At 40.6% G+C, this 23319-nt stretch overlaps 1 protein-coding gene across 2 annotated transcripts; it reads left to right on the forward strand.

Annotated features, from left to right (window-relative positions):
* The first annotated feature begins 348 nt into the window (after positions 1–348).
* LOC100546634 (arylsulfatase H-like) lies at positions 349–22404 on the forward strand. Of its 2 annotated transcripts, XM_085212885.1 has the most exons (11): positions 349–494; positions 2228–2296; positions 3300–3440; positions 4079–4200; positions 5424–5546; positions 6984–7407; positions 8467–8603; positions 14019–14153; positions 15260–15422; positions 16315–16436; positions 21976–22404. In XM_085212885.1, exons 2-11 carry the CDS (start codon positions 2241–2243, stop codon positions 22344–22346), a joined length of 1794 nt encoding a protein of 597 aa, XP_085069011.1. In that variant the 5' UTR covers positions 349–494; positions 2228–2240; the 3' UTR covers positions 22347–22404. The 2 variants fall into 2 exon arrangements, with proteins under 2 accessions (XP_085069011.1, XP_085069022.1); XM_085212896.1 differs by lacking the exons at positions 15260–15422; positions 16315–16436.
* The last annotated feature ends 915 nt before the right edge of the window (positions 22405–23319 follow it).

The following is a 23319-nucleotide window of genomic DNA, read 5'->3' on the forward strand; positions in this document are numbered from 1 at the left end:
AAGTTTGATTTTGTAATCCTTTGAAGGATTTTGGAGGCACTGCAATAGAGCAGTGCTAGGCTTTACATGGATCTGCACAGAATTAACTGGATAGGCAGCCCAGAGAAGGCAGAGGCTATGTTGTGTCACTGTTTAAAGAATAAAGACTTTGTACTCTGTCTGGAATTTGTGTGAAAACTCAGTGGCGGTCCCGCTCACTGCTCCTGGCAGACATCCCAGTGGCTTCTGCATCCAGAACTGGGGGGAAGGGAGATGGAGAGCAAACACCATAAATCCACTCCCACTTCCTCCCACACACATCTCCGGGGATCAGGCTGTTTAGCGAACCAAAGAACAAGAAGGAATTCCAGAGCAGGAAGAATAATTTGTTCTCCATGTTGTTAAAAGGAGCTGGTTGTTTTTGTTAGACTTGATGTTTATTGTGGCTTACTGGAAATTGCTATCTGCCGTTTTCTTGGATTTCTGTAAGTTCAGCAGTACAAGAAGTTTCAACAGTAAGTTGCTGTGATTCCTAGAGGATGGTGTTTTTTAGAGTTATGGATTACGGGTTTGTTTTGTTTTTTTTTTTAACAGCTAAGGAAACTTGACAAGCCTTAAGCCCAAGTACAGTGTTTGTTGCACTCACGGTGATGTCAGTGGGAGCACAACTTTCAGAAGGAATCAGTCTCTAACAGGAAAAGCTGAATATACATATTTAAATTGATTTTTTTTTAAAAAAAAAAAAAGGTATTTCTTCTAGCCCTTCAATAGGGACACTGTTTGAAAAATGGCGTGCAATAAATCAAGGAGCAACACTTTTTATTGTGCCACAGCCAGTGGTATTAAGACTGAAATGTCTTGCAGTGCTGCTACTCAGCTCCTCAGCTGACATCACAGTGTTGTTAACAGATTGTACCAAGTCTCTGTCTAAACATGGCTGCAACTGCTGTCAGCAGTCAACTGTAGCACATGAAACTCTGGAGATGCAGTGGAAGGCAGCAGAGGTGCTGCACCAGCTTGGAAAACTTCTCAACACCCATCGGAGTGAAAGAGAAGGAAGGGTAGCAAAACAAGGATTTCTCATAGTCTGGATATTTCATATTTTGATCACCTTTCACAGTGAAGAAACTAATATTTTTAATTTAATTCAGTGTACAGCAGAGAGATGAAGTTTGCCAGTACCAGAGCAACCAATTTATCCTGTGTATCTGGATGGTTCTTTACAAAGTTCTTGTGCAACATTTTCTGGAGATTTCTTGCTTGCATCTATTCACAAGCAAAAAGAGAGCATTTCCCAAGCCATTTTTTGTCCGACTAGAGCAACTAGCTCTACCTTATATTTCAGCAAGCATAAGAAATTGCTTCCACTTATAAAGTGTGCCTTGAAAAGAAAAAAACTGTATATTTAGAAATAGAGAGGTTATTTTTAGGCTTTAAAGTCCAAGGTGAATTCATAGAGTTGGCAGGTAGAAAAATGGGGCTGTTAAACTTATAAATGGCATTAAATTTGGAAGTTCTTTATCATAATGTTATTTATGTTTCTGGACAGTTTTTAGTAACATTCAGATAGAAGCACCTCCCTAAAGGCAGTAGATGGCATCCAAACCTAAGAGTGTCAGTCATTCCCTAAGAATTGCACAGTAATTATTAGTTCCCAGGCTGGCTTTTATTTGAGGCATATTTTGCAATTTCTAAGCTCAGTAAGGATTAGTTTATTTTCCTGAAGTTAAAATACAGTTTGATGTTACATAAAGAGTGAGGCACTAGATTTACATATCACTGCCTCCTGTTTCACTTAATAGAAACCCATCATTTCAGTGAAGACCAGCAGTTTTGTGCCTATATTTAGTAACCAATATCTTTAACACCAGTTTAAAGTATTTAGTCTTCTTGCCAAACATGAGTCTCCCTGAAGTTAATGGCAGCTGAAAGCAGGCTGGATCCTGTAATGCTGCATGCTGAGCAGTGTCCTCAGAAGTGCTTTCTCCTACATTGCAGGATCTGATCATGAGGGCTCTGCGAATAGACGTTCAGAAAGTTGGAGACTGCATTGTCAAGCCCTAGTGCACTGCATTCTTGTTGTAGTCAGCCACAGGCAGTGGCAATATGATTGTGATAATACAGGGTAGTTAATAAGCAGCTTCACAGACAAGATCACCAGAGCTTCTGGGCTCTCATTTTTTTTAATTTTACATATTTTTTAATTTTATGTATTTTTTCCTTTTTTTTTTTAATTTTCTTTTACCAGAATCATATGACAAATGATGTGCCTTTTTCATGTAACGGGAAGCCATGAAGTTTACCAGGGAAGACAGTGGTAAGAAAATGTATGCACTGGAGATCTTTCTTGTATTTTTAAATGTTGTGCATAAGAAAATGCAAACAGATCTCTAAAAAATAAAAATTGTTGAGAATCTAAGGGCAGTTAATATGAATTTAGAACTAGATCTTCTCATAGAACCATAGAATGGCTTGGGTTGGAAGGGGCATCAACAATCATCAAGGCTCATCAAGTTCCAATGCCCCTGCCGAGGCAGCGCTGCCAGCCACTAGATCAAGTACTAGACCAGGCTGCCCAGGGCTTCATCCAGCCTGGCCCTGAACACCTCTAGGGATGGGGCATCCATAAACTCTCCGGGCAGCTGTTCCAGCACCTCACCATCTCTCTATAAAAAAAAATCCCCCTGACATCTAACCCAAATCTCCCTTCCCTTAGTTTAAAACCATTCCCCTTTAGAGGCCTTTAAGCCTGTTTTTGGTGGTTTTTTTTTTTTTGCTTGTTCGTCTGTTTTGTTTTGTTTTTTTTTTTTTTTTTTTTATAGAAGACAGAGGTTTAGGAGCATAAGTATTATATTAAATTTAATATAGATTTATCACATTGTGCTATTTCTTAATGAACTAGTAGTTAGTAGATATATTCTAGTACATGTACTTTACTTAAGGTGAACTACCTCTCACAAACACACTGAGCAGCTAAGGTATGTGCTGAGATAGTCTTCTAGGAAGATACCCCAAGGTTAAGCTCACTGCTGCAACTTTGATTCTGCAGATGGTACATAAAACGTGGTGCTGTTTGTAGCACTGTGCTACAAACATGGATACAGTACTCAAGCTATTGCCATTTTAACCAGTTGCATGGCAAAATTTCTGTGCAAATGAAATAAAAAAATACTGGTTTCAGAAAATATTCAGGAGCTCCATCTGCAGGCAGTATTTGGTAGCTCTTTGCATCTGGACAATATTGATACTTTAATAATTAAAAGTACATTATAAAGCTTGCAAACATTTTTGTTCTCTTTCCATTTTAATTTTAACTTCAGGAGCTGCCTACATATTTGGCTCATTTTATGTTTGTTTCTAAGAACCTGTGTATCAAGTCCTCCAAAACCCAACTTTTTACTGATACTGGCTGATGATCTTGGTATTGGAGATGTGGGTTGTTACGGCAATGATACTATTAGGTAAGAATTCTACAAAATAAATTACCCCATCCTGGTAGATTTCAGTGGGAAAAAAAAAAAAAAAAACACAGTGACGGCAGTATTAGAAAATTTCTTATTAACAGACCAGTTTATCTAGATACACTTCTTTCCAAAGCATGTTTAAAGTACATGTTCTACAGTAATTCCTACTGGAATAAAAATTACACAAGCATGCTTGAGTGACTTTCATGGACTTCTAATTTTCAGTATGTATAGTCAGAAATTTGTAAACATGCATGTGCCTCATATTTTTCAGATATGTGTATAGTTTGTACATATCTTCAACTCAGGCGCTGAAACATTAAGGACTGAGATCGGGATATCATACCAGCTAACTACTCTTGTTGGCTTGTTACAGGGTGACACCTCAATCTATAATGCGCTCTATTTATCCCTACTGCAGTTTTCAGTCTGGATAGATCTTGATTGATAAAATGATTGTGTATATTTATCCCGTGTCTTTCCTCATCTACTACAGTCTTGCAACTTGAGCACCTCATGTCTGTTAGTGGTATTTTTTTCGCTGTGCTTCATGAGCTTGTGATAAGAAGTAGAACTGAATTACCTTTTCTTTTTACATCAATAAGAATACTTATTGAGATTATTTTTCTTTTTAGGACACCTCACATTGATGGTCTGGCAAAGGAAGGAGTGAGACTTACTCAGCACATTGCTGCAGCTGCTGTCTGTACTCCCAGCAGGTCAGCCTTCCTGACTGGCAGATATCCCATCAGATCAGGTTGGTCCTCTTATAGTTCACTGCAGTTTGTCTAGCCATTGTTGCTATTAAAAATCCCTTTAAACAAACCATTGTAAAACTGGTTAATCTAAGGCTTTGGGACCTCAGTGACATGGGCAGAAATAAAGATGACTAGATTTACTGATTGATTTCCATGGGAAAATCCCCACATAAAGTACATTTCATGTGGTTAGATGGCAACACAGGAATGAATGAAAATCAAAACAAGCACCAAAGGTATAAACAAAGAAAACAGTAAAGTGTAAGCACTGAATGTAGTATTAAAATTTATATTAAGCAAAGTATTTTGATTATCCTAATGAACATTTTCATAATGAAATCTGTCAGTGTATGAAATAGTTCTCAATGATAAAACAGGTTTAATTCAGCCATTTAAAGTGAAGACAGAAAACCACTCACATTATCTCCCAGTAATCATGAGGATAGCTTGTCTGATCTGACTCTAACTTGCTAAAGGAGCTATAGCTTTGTGGATAAATGTTTTGGGTTCTTTTTTAGTTTTTGGTTGTTTTTAGTAGTTCGTTTGTTTGTTAGCTTTGCTTTTTTTTCTTTTTTTCTTTTTTCTTTTTTTTCCCTCAGCTCCTTTTTAGTATCTTACTGTGGTAGAACTTTGCCTAATATCCTAACATAGGCATCTTAATGCTACTTTCAACACTCTAACTGAAGCATCTGCATTGGACTAGCAGATATAACAGAAAACTTGGAAGGGATATCCTTCTGAGGGGTCAACCAGAATACCTTAGGGCATGCTGAATGTATAATAACAAGGTACCAGGCTTTGGCAGCTGAATCTCATTCATTAGAAAGAACAATATGAAAAAACTGAAAAATCTGAATTCATAGAATCACAGAATGGCCTGGGCTGAAAAGGACCACAATGATCATCTAGTTTCAACCCCCCTGCTGTGTGCAGAGTTGCCAACCACCAGACCAGGCTGCCCAGAGCCACATCCAGCCTGGCCTTGAATGCCTCCAGGGATGGGGCATCCACAGCTTCCTTGGGCAACCTGTTCCAGTGTGTCACCACCCTCTGAGTGAAAAACTTCCTCCTAATATCTAACCTAAACCTCCACTGTCCCAGTTTAAGACCAATCCGCCCTGTCCAATCACTATCCACCCTTGTAAACAGCTGTTCCCATTCCTGTTTAAATGCTCTCTGAATTCTGGCTTGCTTTATTTTAAAAATTGCATCTCCTCTCCAGGCATGGCATCCAGCACAGAACGGCGCATTCTTTTTTGGAACGGGTGTTCTGGTGGACTCCCACCAAATGAAACTACTTTTGCCAGAGTGCTGCACCAGCAAGGATATTCTACAGCACTTGTGGGTATGAGACACAGAAACTTGCTATCTAATGTTATTCAAGTGAGACTGCTTCTGTAAATGTTTTTCTTTGTCAAAATATATCCAGGATCAGATAAACCAAAGTTTTTTGTATGGAAAACTTTAAAAATCAATAGGGTTTTTCAAATTCCACTCACAACTCAATCCCAGTAGTGTCAACACAATATATGTAATAGTTCAAAAATAGAGTATATGTATGTAATACATAGATGCACATAGCAAAGAGAAATTATTGCAGAGGAGGATATCTTTTTTGCCCAGTACAGTTTGCTTTAGAAGAACCAATATTCAGACAGAGCAAAAATATGTTGTCTGACAGTTGGTACCCAGACTCTACTTAATTCTTAATTCTAACTGATGGCTAGATTTTCTGTTACTTACTCATCCTTTTTATCATACAGAATAAAAATGCCTTAATTTTCTTCTGCTGAGACAAAATAGCTGGAAGAGTTCTGTTGCCTCCAGGGGGTTTTGGATCAGAATCTATGTTCAAGAAAGAAAATTCTATTAACTGTTTGCTAATTTTTCCTGAACAGTGATTATATGATGTGTCCTTCAAGCACCTCTCAATTTTATACTCTTCTAGGTAGTCAGAGGTATTGTGTGCTTAAATGTAATAACTGTGATTTTCATGCCTCTACTCGGATCCAGCACAATGAAGTGTCATTCATTTCCTAAACTGAAATGAGTCTCAGTGATGTACAGGTTTCACACAAGCTTGTGCAAATGGAAGATCTTTCCCTAGCTCGTTGCAGTCTGATATAGTTTGTTCTATAAAATACACTCATATACAGGAGCACTGATCTTATTAGCAGTTCTCTGATGTTATTTGTCTGGTTAATAGGCCCAAAGCCCGTGGTTATAGGCTGTGTCCTTCAATGTCACGATAATTACACTGCTCTGTAAAATGACTTCATTGTTTCATTATCAGGGCATGACATATTCTGATATGTCCAACTGTACTGAATAATTAGAGTGGACTATTTTGCTACTCGTTTTAGGAGAGCTAGTTTGTACAACTTATTCCTGAACTTTGTTTTTGAATTTGAAGGTCAGATTGAAATTATGTGTAAATTAGTTCGTATTTTTTGCACTTAGTTGTTTCTTTTGCCACAAGGGATTCTCCCCACCAGGCCACACATTAATGAAAGTCTACTTTATCATACAATTAGCCATAAATATTGCAACCATATCAGTACTTAGAGAGGTGTCTGAGCTGGACTGTTACCTATGTGGAATTCTGTCAGTTAAGTGAAGAAAAAGAGCTATTCTCTCAGATATGGTGCCAGGAGAGCCTGTCTTATTCCAACTAGCTCCTTCCTTGGTTACACTTTAACTGAGGAATGCAGCCAACCTTTCATAAACAAAGACAGACGAGAGAAATTATGTTGGTTTTAATACTTCTGTTTTGTATTTCCAGGGAAGTGGCATTTGGGTGTGAACTGCAAATCCCACCGTGATCACTGCCACCACCCTTTAAATCATGGCTTTGAATATTTTTATGGCATGCCTTTTACTATTTTGAATGAGTGTCAAGGCACTGATGACCCTGAACTGGCCAAGTCTTTGCAAGATACTTATTGGCTTTATACACAGATAATCTTCCTAGCAGTGTTTACACTTTTGTTTGGAAAACTTACCTGCTTATTCTCAGTAAAATGGAAAATAATAGTATGTGTGACCATCTTTGGTCTCCTGTATTTCCTTTCCTGGTTCTCCAGCTATGGATTCACCAAGTACTGGAACTGTATTGTGATGAGAAACCATGAAATCACAGAACAACCAATGAATCTAGAAAAAACTACTTCTAATATGCTGAAGGAGGCAGTTTCATTTATTGAAAGGTAACCAACAAAAACAGTATCACCTCTTAAGGTTTTTTTAAATAATATAATTCCTTTGTCATACACTACTGGGTTACTCAGCTGACACACTGAACTATCTGCTCCTAGTGTTGGCCAGCAGCAATTTGCTGTTTTCTGGCATCCATGTAATGTCAGCACCCAACTGCTATCCTTCATCTTTTATATAGCTCAGGAAAAGGAAGATGATTTTGTTGCGTTTTTGATTTGTTCACAATTGAGTCCTAGCCAAGGACTGGGCCAGCAAGCAGTAGGAACAGAAAAAAGGATCTTAGCCTGCTGAATGAACTCCCATGTGAAGTCCCATAAGTTAATGTTTTGCAAGCAGGAGACTGATACCGAGATTTGTTTTGTTTTACCAAAGTGTCTTTCATTTAAAATGCTACCAGCTAGAGTTAAACTAACTGCTAAGTTCTTAGCAGTATTCGTGTGGCAAGTTTGGACATATCCCTGAATAAGATGGTATTATTTCCCTGAGGACTTGTTTGAAGATTTTTTTTGGTGTTGTTTTTAAGGGGAAATGAAGTGAGAGAAATCTCTTGTGCATAACTCTGAACACAGACAAGCTTAGGTTCCTTAGATATCCTGCTTTACTTCTAGCTGCCAGTGCTAAAGGGATGCAGTTCCCTTCTGGGTGCAGTATCATATCTGCTGGTTTCACATGTATGTCTGAGATACTCAGTGACACCAATATTTAGGTTTAAGCAAGTGAATCCTATTCTCCTTCCACACTAAATAACACATGAGTGTGTTATTTAGAATCATAGAATGGCCTGGGTTGATTTCATGCTTTACATGTATCTAATTTGGAACCAGAAAAAAGACCCATTACTATTTTAGTCTTTCTACAGAACCAAAATCTTTGAAGGGTGTTTTAATCCCCTGTCTTCCAAAGCCTCAAAAGATATCAAAAGCAGCAAGATATCAAAATCTGATTTATTTATTTTTTCTAGTGAGATAGTCACTACCATGCCGCTATTATATTTTGTTCAGAGTGGTAGTTTGCAGAGAGATGACTACTCTTTTTTTCTCTTATTTCAGAAACAAGCACAGACCATTTCTTCTCTTTTTTTCCTTCTTACATGTTCACACCCCACTCATTACCACAAAGGAGTTTCTGGGAAGAAGCAGGCATGGCCTGTATGGAGATAATGTAGAGGAAATGGACTGGATGGTGGGTAAGTCGTGATCTCGAAGGAAATAATTCATTTAAATATGGAAGATGACAGAACTCGCTATTTATATATGACAAAAAATCTTGCCTTGCATATATAGTTAGCTCCAAATGTAGCCATTTCATTACAAATCCTCTTTTCTTCTTCTTGGTGGGAATGTGGAAACTTTTCCTATTTTTAATCGACACACTTCAGTGTTGCAGTGCAAAATCATAGAATCGTAAAATCATTTGAGTTGGAAGGTCATCTAGTCCAATTGCCCTGCAATGAACAGGGACATCTACAGCTAGACCAGGGCACTCAGAGCCAGGTTTAGCCTGACCTTGAATGTCTCCAGGGACAGGATATCCACCAACTCTTTTGGCAATCATTTCCCCTTTTTCTGTCATAACAGACTTTCCTAAGGAGTTTGTCCCCTTCTTTCTTACTTCCCCTGTTTAGATATGGAAAGATCACTATTAGGTCTCCCCAGAGCCATCTCTTCTCCAGGCAGAACAGCCCCAGCTCTCAACCTGTCCTCACAGCAGAGATGTTCCATCCCTCATCTGGACACTCTCAAAACAGGTCTATGTCTCTCCTGTACTGAGAACTCCACATCTGAATGCAGTATTTCATGTAAAGTCTCACCAGTGCAGAGCAGAGGGGCAGGATCACGTTCCTCAACTTACTGGCTGTGCTTCTTTTGATACAGTCCAGGATACAGTTGTCTTTCTGGGCTGTGAGGATATACTGCTGACTCACGTCCAGCTTGCCATCCACCAGTATCTACAAGTCCTTTTTGGCAGGGTTGTGCCCTATCTTTACAATCCTCAGCTTGCACCTCATGTGGAGGGTTACTGTGATCCAGATGCAAGACCCTGCACTTAGATTTGTTGAACCTCATGAAGTTCTCCTGGGCTCACTGCTCAAGTCCATCTAGGTTTCCCGGATAAAGTCAGATAATCAAATATTACAGAGTCATAGAATCACCAAGGTTGGAAAAGACCTCTAAGATCATCCAGTCCAACCGTCCATCTACCATCAGTATAACCTCACTAAACCAAGTCTCTCAGTACAATATCTAAACTTTTCTTGAACATTTCCAGGGACATTGACTCCACCACCTCTCCAGGCAGCCCATTCCAGTGCCTGACTACTCTTTCAGAGAAGAAATTTTTCTTAATATTCAATGTGAACCTTCCCTGGAGCAACTTGAAGCCGTTCCCTCTCGTCCTATTGCTAGTTATGTGGAAGAAGCCGACCCTCACCTCATCACAACCTCTTTTCAGGTTGTTGTAAAAGAGCTATAAAGTCTCCCTTGAGCCTCCTCTTCCCTAGACCAAGCAATCCCAGCTCCCTCAGCTACTTCTCATAAGAGTTGTGCTCCAGACCTCTCACCAGCTTCGCTGCCCTTCTCTGAACACACTCCTGAGCCTCAATGTCTTTCCTGTAGTGAGGGACCCAAAACTGTGTATAGTATTCAATGTGTGACCTCACCAGAGTTGAGTACTAGGGGACGATCACTTCTCTGCTCCTGCTAGCAACAGTATTTACTAGCCAGAATGCCATTGGCCTTCTTGGCTACCTGGCACAATACTGGCTCATATTCAGCCAAATGTCAACCAGCACCACCAGGTCCATTTCTTTCAGCCACATTGCCCTGAAATGCTACAAGCCTGTAGCATTGCCTGGGGTTGCCTGCCAAAGTGCAGGACCAAGCACTTGGTCTTGTTGAACTTCCTCTCACTGGCCTCAGCTGTGCGATCCACCCTGTCCAGATCCCTCTGAAAGGCTTTCCTATCCTAAAGCAGATCAACGCTTTCCCCCAGCTTAGTGTCACCTGCAGACTCATTGAGGGTGCATTCAATCCCCACATCCAGGTCATCAACAAAGATATTCAACAGCACAGGCCCAATATTGACCCCTGGGGAACACCTCGTGACTGGTCACCAGTTAGATTTAACTCCATTCACTACCATGCTCTGGGCCCAGCCAACCAGCCAGTTCTTTACCCAGCAAAGAGTGTACCGATCCAAGTCACAGGCTGCCAGCTTCTCCAGGAGAATACTGTGGGAGACAATATCAAGACTTGGCTAAAGTTTAGGTAGAGTATGTCAACAGCCTTTCCCTCATCCACTAGGCAGGTCACTTAATCATAGAAGAAGATCAGGTTGGTCAAGCAGGACCTGCCTTTCATCAACTCATGCTGTCTGGGCCTGATCCCATGGTTGTCCCACACATGCCTAGTAATCTCACTGAAGATGATCTGCTTCATTACCTTATCTGGCACTGAGGCCAGGCTGACAGGCCTGTAGTTCCCTGGATCCTCCTTATAACCCCTTTTGTAGAGTCACGCTGGCAAGCTTCCAATCCCCTGGGACCTCTCCGGTTGACCAGGAATCCTGACAGGCAATGGAAAGCAGTTTGGTAATCACCACTGTCAGCTCAATCAGCACTCTTGGGCAGATTCCATCTGTCCCCAGTCCAGGCAGAGTAATAGGTCTCTGTTTACTCCAGAATAATGGGAAGTTTATTCTGCTCCCCCTCCGAGACTTCCATGTCAGGTGGTAGGGTACCCCAAATATAATTGGTCTAACTTTTAAAGACAGATGTAAAGAAGGCATTGAGAACTTCAGCCTTTTTCTTATCTTCAGTGGTCACACTGCCCCCCACATCCAGTAAAGGATGGAGATTCTCCCTAGCTCTTCTCTTACGTTAATATATTAAAAAAAAAAAAAAAAAAAAAAAAGATTTTTGTTCTATTTTTGTTCTCTTTTACCCTAGTGACCAGGTTGAATTCAAGCTTGTCTTATGCCTTTCTAATTTTCTCTCTACACATCCCAACAACTTCTTTGTGCTCTCCCCATGTTACCCATCCCTTCTTCCCCAGGAGGCAGACTCTCTTTTTCTCCTCAGAAAAAGTTCCCTGTTCATCCATGCTAGTCTTCTTCCCTGCCAGCTCATCTTATGGCACAGGAGGACAGTCTGCTCCTGCATCTCTAAGATTTCCTTCTTCAGGAGCATCCAGTCTTCCTGGACACCTTTACTCTTCAAGACTGAATCCCAAGCACCCTCCCTGCCGGTGTTCTGAATAGTTCAAAGTGCGCCACCTGGAATCCAAGGTAGCAGTTTTGCTGACGTTCTTTCTAACTTGACCAAGAATAAAGAACTCGCCCATTTTGTGGTTGCTCTGCCCAAGACAGCTCCCATCCTCCACATCTCTCACTAGTCATTCTGTTTGTGAATGGCAGGTCTAGCAGAGTACCTTCCCTGCTAGGCTCTCTTACCAGCTGTATCAAGAAGTTAACTTCCACAAGCTCTAGAAACCTCCTAGATTGCTTCCTCTGTGCCATATTATATTTCTAGTATATTTGAATTCCCTCTTGAGAAAAAGGACTAGCAATCAGATATACTTCATCTGAGCCATTGGCCTCACCCCCAACCCCCAGGCTCAAGCAAGCCTTGTTTTAACAGCTTCCCCCTTCATACCTACTTTAAAGCCCTCTCAACGATGCCTGCCAATTCCTGAGCTAGGATCTGTTTCTCCCTTTGAGACAGGTGAGACACATCTGCAGCCCTCAGGCCAGGTACTAAGTAAACTCCCGCATGATTAAAAAAAAAAAAAAATTAAAATTAAATAAAATAAAAAATCCCTGTGATTGCACCAGCCTCTTAGCCATGCATTTATGAGATGGATTTTCTTGGTCTTCTCACTATCCCTTGCTGCCACTGAAGGGTTATAGGAAAACACCATCTGGACTCCTAATCCATCTACTAACTGCCTCAATGCCCTGAAGTCCCTTTTGATAGCCCTCAGGCTTCTCTCAGTGACTTCATCACTACCAACCTGAAATATCAGTAGGGGATAGTAACCAGAGGGGTGAACCACACTAGGAAGTTTTCTAGTAATGTCCCTGATCCAGGCCCCAGGAAGGCAGCACACTTCCCTATGGGTAGAGACTGGCTGAAATACAGGGTCTTCAATTCTTCTCAGAAGGGAGTCGCTTAGAACAATTACCCTTCTTTAGTCTTTTGATCACATTATTAATTGGAATATATGTTTATCCAGTTGAATACCCTCAAAAGATGCAACTAGTTCTGCTGCTGAATACTGCATTATATGTGGTGGTACTGTTCTTTTTTAACAAGAATTAATCCTTAGAACAGAAACCAGAACTCTCTCCTAGCCAAAAGGCCAAATTAAAAGGACACGGTGTTTCACTTAACAATTTAATTAAGTTTAAAAACATGATATACTTGGAGCCCAAATTTAGACCTAAACCTTAATTAGTTGTTCATTTTTACTTCAGGAGGAGGAAGATAGCTCCTATTTGCATTTATTCAAAAGCGAAGGCCCTGCTGGCAAAGTATTCATTTCCTGTCCATGATTTTCTGAACCTTTTCTACCTCCAAAAACCATGCTTAAAAAGTTGTAGTTTGAGAAGAGTCTGACTGCCTGTGATTGGCAGGTTGAGCACCTCTGCTAGATCCGGTTGCACCAGAGAACTCTTGTGCAATCTTCTTACTGTCACTTGGCACCAATCAAATTCAGGCACAAGCTACTCAAGCAGAGCAGAACAGCAGAAGTACAAAGGGATAAAGAACATGTGTTGCATTGACTGAACAGGATTCTGCTATTGAGGACAAACATGCTAAAAAATTTGGGTCTAATTCAGACCAGAGAGGCCTAGATTCTTCTTTTGGCGAGGTGTCTATTTTTAGGTAAGATCAATAATAAAATGACCTGACCATTGGCTCTTGTTTTTTTCCTTGCACGCAACAGCTGTTTCTGCTGCTTCTGTAGCTATGGGAGCTGTTTGCAGTGATTATATTTTGATGTAGTGAGTGATGAGAAAGAGCAATCAGAGGTAAATTATATACTCTGTGTAAATGCTTCATGCTACCAGTACTGAAAACATTCCTTATGAAGTTAGATTTGAATTGCACTAACATCCTGAGAACATTTTGGCTGATTGTGTGAAGCCTGATTTCAGAATACTTGTGTAGCTCTTGGTGAGACACAAGCAGTTTTCTGTGATGAGGCAGTGCTATTGTTTAAGCTTTTCAACAGGCTTTAGATTACTCATGGATACAATCCTAGACTCAGAGAATTTGCAACACAAACATGACAGAATATTCTGAGAAGACTGAATAAAAGGATCATTCATTTATGTTATTTTCCATTTAAGTTTTTGTTTGTTTTTTTTGTTTTAGTTTTCCTGTCTTTTATTGACACTACAAACAAATTTTGAACATATTCAGTGGCTTTCTGTTGGGCTCTTCTTACTTCCATAATCCAGGATTACTCTGCATTGCTTGTGGTTGCTCATAACAGAATTCATTGAGGTCAACACAACGACTGGCTTCACTGAATTTTAAGTCAGTGAAAAATCTGACTATATCTCAGGACATTGTTACGTTGTTTTGCTTTGTTTATAGGTAGGCTTCTGGATGTTATTGACAAAGAAGGCTTGAGGAACACCACATTTATTTATTTTGCATCTGATCATGGAGGATCTGTAGAGGCTCACAGAGGAAATGCCAGATTGGGTGGATGGAATGGTATCTATAAAGGTAAAATCTTAGTGGCACATGCATGCATAAGACTGCCTATTGAAAAGAAAGCAATAGCATAAAGTATGTCCAGATATGTTTAAAAAGATATTTCCTTCTCAGACTTGAAGACCAAGAACAAAACCTCACAGATTGTCCAAATGTGTATACTTCCTAATTTTCCTCTGAAATGTGAAAACATAAACTTGTGTCCTTTAATATTGCTTCTTTAAAGACTTAGCGATTCTTGATATTTTTGCTACAGTTTCTCCTAGACATCCTTCTTTATCAGTCTCATAGGTTTATTAAAGCCTGCCTTTCTGGAGATTTTTAGTTTGTTCTTGTTTCCATCCTTGAGGTTTTAAATTTTTTATGGTCATTCTCCCCCAACCCATCTCCCACATGGCCAATCTCCACTGATTCTTTCTTTAGTATTAAATGCATAAATATTCCCTATGCTTGCTTTTTCCACTTCTTTTGCCACATAGTAAGAAATAAGGGTTTTTGTTGTTTTTTTTTCCCCTCAGTGAACACGATGGGAAAAAATTAAAACAAAACAAGTAAATCCATTTCTAAAGTCCACTGCTGATTAGTATTTATCTCTTTCCTCCACTTCTCTTAGGTGAACTCTATTCTTCTTTGTTCTTCAATGCATACTGTGAAGTAATAGAGTGCTACTTCATATGAGAGTGTACATCAATGCAGCAAAGACTGGAAATGAAACCAGTAAATTTTTTATGTCAGCATGACCTGATGAGATACCTTAATCTAGACTGAGATCCTCTGGAATTTCTCTTGTTGTCTAAGTCATGAGTTAATTCTCTAGACTTCTATACCCTGAAAAGCCACTGTGATATCTTGGGCAGCTTGGCACTTACTGAAAACTGTTCCCACCATTTACATCCCAACATAAGATGCCACACATTAAAATGTAAAATAGAGAGTAATAAGTAATTAATTTATTTTTGCAGAATGGATCTTGCACTGTAGCCATTCTACCGTTCTTTGGAATTTAGTGTGTTTGCATTAAAAGTATTTGAATAAGAAAGCTTTAAAATTTCTTGTTAAGCATGCACAAGAAATGTCTAATGTATACATAAATATGTATTTTTTCCCTCCTATTATAGGTGGAAAAGGAATGGGAGGCTGGGAAGGAGGGATCCGTGTTCCAGGAATAGTTAGATGGTCAGGAGTGTTGCCTGCAGGCATAGTTATCAGCGAACCAACAAGCATTATGGACATTTTTCCAACAGTGGTTCACCTGGCTGGAGGGATAGTTCCTCAGGACAGGTACAAAAGAGGCTTCCTAAACCATGTTTGCTACCCTTTCTTTTTTAGATAGAAGCTGACTATGTGTCACACATCTTGACACTCACGGGTTAAATTCTGTTAGTTGCTAAAAAAGAGAGTTCTTTATCAATCTTTCTATTTAGCTTTCCCCATCTTACGTGATTATATGGGAAAAAAAAAAAAAAACAGAGAAAGATAATATATGTTATCAAGGATGCTAGCTAACTCAGTATTCTAATCACTGAAGGGAAACTTAGTTAACTGGGATAATTCAGAGGACTTTAAAAGACAAACAAATATAAAAACCCACAACTACTTTGGACTTAATTTTACTTAAGATGGGCCCTCTCCAAGCCTGGTTCTTTGTGAGCAGGGAAGATGGAACAAATGCCCTGCACCTGGATGCCAGTAACGGAGAAGTATGTTCCTGGTCTGTAAAAAATAGATAGAGCCTATGTTAGTCTTCTCTAAGAACAAGTGAAAGGCTGGGTGAAAGTCATTCTGAGAAAGAGCATAAAAGTTCTTGTGTTGCACAACTAAACCAATTGTTAGTCAATTAATGGTCACAATTTTGACAAAGCCTATCAGTGATCTCAATTTCACAGAACCAGAACCAGTGAGCTTCCCTTCTGTAAAGTTATCACTTTGCCCTAGGAAAATTACACTGATGATAGCTTATCTCCCCAGGATGTGTGAAGTAGCTGCGACTGTACAAACTGCTAATAACTACTAATCACTAGCCACACCCATCCAACTATTAAAACTGTCAGAGGTTTATTGTAGTATTGACATTTGAAATCCTAGTGCTTTATGTATGGAGAGTGAGTACTGGTCACACTGCAGTCAGGGTGCAATTCCTGAACAGTCTGATGATCTCAGCCCTCTTCACCAGGGTAATCGACGGGCTCACCTTGCTGCCATTACTGCAGGGAACATTGCAGCACTCCGAGCATGAGTTCATGTTTCACTACTGTGGTGTGGTTTTGCATGCAGTACGGTGGTACCAGAAAGACAGTGAGTATAAACATTCCCCCTGCAGCCGGGGGAGATGATTCAATGACCTCTTATTTCCAACAGAATAACATGTGACAACACTTACACACATTTTGAGTAAGTTTATTGATTCAAACACAGTTCTTTTGCAATGTGCAGAATGAGCATTGTTGGCTATCCTGCCTTGCCTAAGGTGAAGGGTTTGCTCCCTGAGTAGCATAACTTTAAGAATATTCATGTTTTTGCAGTGTTTCTATTGCTTTTGATGTGTGTAAGGCCTGGACATAGTAAGCACAGTGGGACCTCATGAGGGAAGAGCACAGGGACAATCACCTCCCTTTCCATGCTGGCCACTCCTGTTATTGATGCAGCACAGGACGCAGTTGGCCTTCCAGGCTACAAGCACGTACTACTGGCTCATGTTCAGCTTTTTGTCCACCAGGACTTTCAAGTCCTTTTCCACAGGTACGCTCTCAATAGGTACTTCTCCAAGACTGTACACATATCTGGGATTGCCCTGATCCAAGTGCATCACCTTGCACTTGTTGAATCTCATTATGTTCTCATGGGCCCACTCCTCAAATCTGTACAGATTCCTTAAGATTATATCTCTGCCTTCTATTATATCAGCTGTACCACTCAGCTCAGCGTCATCAGCAAACTTGCTGAGAGTACATGTGATATGTACTGTCTATGTCTTTGATTAAGATGTTGAAGAGCACTGGCCCACGATGGACCCCTGCAGGGCCCCCCTAGTCACTGGCCTTCATACAGCTGTTGACCACGACCCTCTGGCTGTGACCAACCAATTCTTCTTCCACTGACTAGTTCACCCTTCAAATCCATATCTCTCCAATATGGAGATAAGAATATGGTGTGGGAACACATCAATGAAAAAGACCTTGCAAAATTCAAGTAGATGATATCAGTTGCCCTTCCTTTTTCCACTGATACTATCACTCCATCATAGAAGGTCACCAGATTGGGCAGGCATGACCTGCTGTGCTGGTTGTCTGGGATCACCTCCTTGTCTCCCATGTGTCCCAGCAGAACGTGTTCTGTGATCTTCCCAGGCACAAAAGTGAGGCTCACAGGCCTGTAGTTCCCTGGGTCTTCCATTCTTAAAAATAGGAGTGATGTTTCCCTTTTTCCAGTAACCAGCGACTTCACCTGACAGCCATGACTTTTCAGATATGACAGAGAATGGCCTGGCAACCACATCAGCCAGTTACTTAAGGGCCCTGGGGTGCATGACATCCAGCCCCACAGACTTGTACAGATTCAGCCTCATGAAGAAGTCTCTGACTCCATCTGTTCTTACAGTGGAAGGGATTTTGCTCCTCCAACTTCCACCTAGGGGTTCAGGGATGTGTGAGGCAGGGAAGCCTGACTGCCAGAAAAGCCTGAGGCAAAGAACTCATTGAGTATCCCAGTCTTCTCCAGCCTGTTGAAGACTGTCCTGTCTTTATCTGAGTGTGAGAAAATATGGTAGAAAACAGTAAGTACAACAGAATTTCTTAAATCCACTTCTTCCATGAAGTGGAGGGTCTTCCATCATTCTAGGGAAGGGCTACGTTTTCGCTTATTGTCCCTCATCCCTCCTTGGGAATTCTTAATATATCTTTCCAGTTATTAGACAAAAATGTTAGGAACGTTTTCTGTCTGGAGAAAAGAGAGAATAATTATTAACAAGAACAACAAATAAAAGGACGAGGCGGGGAAGGGAGAGGTTCTGCAGCTGCCTGTCTTCTGCTGCATAGCTGAGCGCTGCGACCTGCGCAGCTCTGCAGTCCCAGCGGCCAAATCCTTCTCTGGCCGCTGCAGCTGAGCAGTTGGATGCGGTAACAGCTCGGTGATCCCGGCCTCAGCACCTCAGGGGACAGCGCCAAGGGGCTCCGTTATAGACGTGGTGCCGCGGGCTGCAACTGCTTTGGGCCGCCGCTGAGGGGAGTAGGAGCGGGAAGGCGCCGCCAGGGGGCAGCGCGGCACCGCCAACCGCCATCACCGCCACAGCTGCGCCGCGCGAGTAGGTCGTCAAATAAACAGCTTAAACGAGGAGATTATTAAAATTTAACAATTCAGTGGCTCTGCTGCGACGTTGCCGGCCTCGCTTTTCGTTTTCAAGTTTGGCAGAGCCTGCCGAGAGAGCGTGGCCCCCCACAGGCTTAGGCGTGGAGCTGCCCCAGGAGCCCGAGTAGGGCCCAGGGTGGGAGCAGGGCTGTGAGGGCAGGATGAGACATCGAGAGAAACCACAGCACACAGACGATGGCTGTCCTACCACCTGCGGTAGCTTCACTGCCAAAACGTTGGTTCTTGCACTCACTAACTGAAACCGCAGTTTGAGCTTCAAGCTCAGCCCATAGCTCCAGGCTTCAACCCGTCTAATTTGTTAGCCCATAAACTTGTTAGCAGTACCTAAAACAGCGCCGGAGCTAGGAACTCAAATCTTCTGTGCCTCTAAATCCATCACAATTCATAGAGATCTCTTTTTAGTGCATGTATATTCCATACAGAGGAAGCCTTGTCTGGCTGCAGACTCCTCGAAAACCTCTGCTGGAGGAGTCACACTGCACTTTTCTAGTGAAATCTGAATGTAGACACGACAAACAATTAGTTTGAAGAACTGCTTTTTGTGTTCAAGTACTGCTCTTCTCCCCTCCTTCTCACATCTTGTCCTCCTTGGATGTAATAAGGTTGATCTACACCAGAATTTTAGTTCAGACCAGAAGTATGCTTTTGAAGCAACCCATTCTGAGCATAACCATTCACCATGTTTTTATTTGCATCACAGAATGGTCTTGGAGACTGTAACTTTAGTTGTAGAGGAAGCCAAACTGTGAAACAGGCTCACAGTCCATACACTCTTACCACTAGCAGATATTGAGCAGACAGGACCAGAGAGTAAACCCCCAAACAAGTACAGTGTGAAAGTCAAGTCATTAATACTGCTTTTGCTGTACAGATCAGTTTTTAATAGGTCACACTACTTGTAGCATAGATATGGAAACCACATCCAGATGTAAGGTGTATTTATGTTCCCATGAAACAGTAAAGTGCTGCTACAGCTCTCATTCATGCCCTTATATCATTTATACCACTGAAACACAACTGCTGCTGGCTAGGTCACTGGAAACAATCAGACATTCTTCATATGAAATTAAATACTACTGTTTGGCTCAACTTTCATCTGGGACAGGAATTCTGTTTCTTTGCACTGTGCTGATGAGCTTCTAATTTAAAATAATCTGATTTAATGCATAATATGAAGGCGATATACCTTTAAATGAGCACAACTGTGAGAAAATTTAATGTCTATTCCCTTTTATTTACTGGACAGGCTGAATATGAAGCCATTGTGTCTTGTCACCACAATCATAAATTAAGCACTCCACTGGAACTAGAAGAGTGTTAAGCTAGAAGAAGCTTATTAGTGATAGTCCATTTCTTTCTGCTCATTAAATTGATTGATTGTTACCAGATGGGCTTGAGAGATGTTTGGATTTAAGAAGCAGGTTTTCTTTCCCTTGGATATATTCTATTAACATGCTGCCCTAAAATTCACATTCTTCAAATTCTGTCAGAGCTACTTCAGTAGCAAACTGCATTTCCCCTTTTGCTTCTTGGGAAGGATCGTACCCCCTGCTAGTTTCAGTAGTGCTTATTTCTACCACCTTTTATTTTATTTTATTTTTTTATGACTATCCGTAACTCAGCTGTCTACTCAGCTTACCAACACAGGTTAATTACAATCAGGCTGATTGTATCTTTCCCAATGACCTAACAAGGACCAGGCTCTCCCCCACTTTGCAACTTCAGTAATTCTTTGCAGCTGCGGAAAAAAATGGATGATAAAAATGTGCAGAATGTGAACAGTTCTCCTCAGACACTCTAGAATCCTGTCTCTGAATTACTGTGCAACGTGTTATGAGGAATTCAGCTCAATTATTAAAGAAAAACAGTGACTGTTGGTTTTTTTTTTTCCCTGAACAATAGTCAGAAACTTCTCTATTGTAAGAATTCATACTTGTCCATTTCATATTTATCTATTAAACAGTGATTTTAGCTACATTACAGGAGTACAGCTAATCTGGGAAATGTGCTTGGCCTAAAGGTTACTTACTTAATTCCTTCTGTAAGTATCTGTGCTACCCAGCCAACAGACAGAAGTCCCAAATCTCATACTTAGGAAACCCTGATATGACAGAGAATGCTTTGCACTTTGTCACAAGATGGGGAAAATTAGGTAGCCTTGGAACAGCAAAGCATGCACCCAAAAGCTAAGGTGCTAAGGAATACCTGTCCTCATTAAGCAACAGCAACAGTGAGCCAGTTTCCTTTATAAAATCAACCTTTGCATCCTTGCTCTCAATTTCAGCAAAATACAAGTAAAATCATTTCTAAATGTACTATGTAAAAACACTTCATAGGCACTGAGATATCAACCCTCACAAAAATGCAGTAGAATAGCTTAGAAGGACCTGGAAAACGTACAGTAGAAATACGTAGCCAATGAGCAACAGAAGATGTTCAGTTAAAAGATAATCTGAGATTTAATGTCTGTTATTTTCTCATCATCATCTTTTACTTTTTTTTTTTTTTTTTTTCTTTCCATTTTATTCAATTGAACAAACATGTCCTAGTAGTGACACAGCACAGTCAGAAGAATAAATCTACAGAATCCTGGTCACAAAGCTCAGCACAGGGGACAACAGACAGACAGGCTGAACCAAAACAAAAATGCCATGTAGGCACAATGCAGATGTCAGCTAATTGTGCTCAATGGCTCCCAATATTGAAATCCCCCTTTTATTCTTCTGTCCATTTTCAGAGGCAGTATCTAATTGCTGACTTCTTGCTGGGCACAGCTCTGCCTTATCTTGGAATGAGTTCAGTATAGTGCTTTCCCAAGACATGGAGAGAAATAAAAGGAAAAGAGGGGAGATGAAAGAAAATACCCTCTTGAACTGTATTTCCTTTGTCGTTTTTTCATTAACAGTTAAAGATCTGCACTTAAAATACAAGCCCTAAAGTTGCAAACTGATTGCACTCATTCTGTTCACTTGAAAACTATTTTCGAGATTTTGTTTTCATGGCCAGTCATTAATGCCATATTTGAAAACATGCTTGAAAGTAGGCACAGGCATGTGGTGCATCAGTTTGTGTCCAGATGCTGTTCTTGGCTTGGATATAGAGAGCTAACAGAAGAACCAGCTACTCGTACCTACATCCAGAAACACACAGGGATGCATTTTCCTTTCCATTTCACCCAACCAAGAGGCATACACAGCTTTAAAGGAACACAGGAAAGGGGCAGAGATTCTCTCTACATTCAAAATGTTAGATCTAACCATTCATGAAGTGTAAATAGCCTTGCAAGTACCAGCAGCCCAGGTGTGCCTATGAGTCATTCTGAATCCCTGCCAGCTCCCAACATGTCTTTTTTCTGTCTGTGACAACCACAATACATGCTCACAAATAACAAAGAACTTGAACCAACTTCTCAGGGATGTCCCCTGTGCCTACTGCCATTAAGCTGTTCGATGTGCTTCTGTTGTAACAGGAGGTACCATATGGAAAGCTCATTATGCTACTCCACTGTTCCAACCAGAAGACTCTGGAGCTTGCTTTGAAAGAGGAATTTGCCCATGTTTTGGGGATGGCGTAACCCATCATGACCCTCCACTGCTGTTTGATCTCTCACAGGATCCTTCGGAGGAAAATCCCATAGCCAAGGACACTGAGCCTTTGTTTGATTCTGTAATGAAGAGAATAGGAAAAGCTGTAGAAGAACACCGTAAGACGCTGACCCCAGTCCCACAGCAGCTGTCTCCTTACAATAATGTGTGGAAGCCATGGCTGCAGCCATGCTGTGGCACATTTCCATTCTGTTGGTGTGATAAAGAAAGCGAGAAAGCCGATGGCACACTTTAATACCAAAATAAAAATAGAGTTAGTTTAAAAAAAAAAAAAAAAAAAAAAGTAGCAATTTTCACATCCACATAACTACAGTCATATAGAGATAGGGGACAAATTACACCAGAGTAATTGAAGGGGACATTCGTGATGTTTTTTGTTCAATCTAAGCCTGTAATTTTAAGCAGCAGTTTGGAGCATTTTTTTAAGAAATGCTCCAAACATGCTCTGCTCATGTGACCTGTATATTCTATGCTTCTAATGGATAGTTCTAGATCAAATACACAGATAACTGAACCAAAATGTCTTTCCTTACTGACTGTCAACAAAAGAGATTTCAACTTAACAGAAGAGACAAGAGATTAAACTTGAATTGCTGCAGTTTTGCAGGTAATATGCTTGTTAAGGCAACAGGTCTGTGCCCGAGAGGATCTCTCTTCAAGGTCTTATCCTTTTAATGAAAAAGCTGTTGTGTACTTTACAGCACAGTTGTGCGTTTAATTTGGAATTAAACCACCAAACCACAGTGGCCTCTAAGAAATAAAAACATTCTAGTTTATAGCAATATTTTGCCTTATCTTTTATTTATTTATCTGCCATGTAAGAGTTTCTGGAGGTGGGAAAAAAAAAAAAAAACAACAAACCAACGGTGACAAATGTGTTTTAAAAATTAGGTAGCTAAAGTTACAATTCCAAATGCAGCATTTAAGCATCTAGCTATTCTGAAATGCTAAACCACTGCAATTCCAACTGACACACAGCTTCCACATTAAATCAGCTCCCCTGTAGGAGCATTGAAAATCATCATCCAGCTGCCTGGACAAGATAGGTCCCAAATTTCACAATCCCCGAGACCAATCTATCTGTAAGCTGCATGTCCCACTTTGGCATGAATGCTCCTGATTTTATGAGAGTGTTGAAATGCCCCCATTAAAAATGTGCTTTGTTTCGGAAGACAGTACTTTGGTTTCAGCAGGTGTTAAAAAATCCC

Source organism: Meleagris gallopavo, chromosome 1 (assembly GCF_905368555.1).
Source record: "Meleagris gallopavo chromosome 1, MGAL_WU_HG_1.1, whole genome shotgun sequence".
In the NCBI taxonomy this organism is placed as follows: Eukaryota; Metazoa; Chordata; class Aves; order Galliformes; family Phasianidae; genus Meleagris; species Meleagris gallopavo.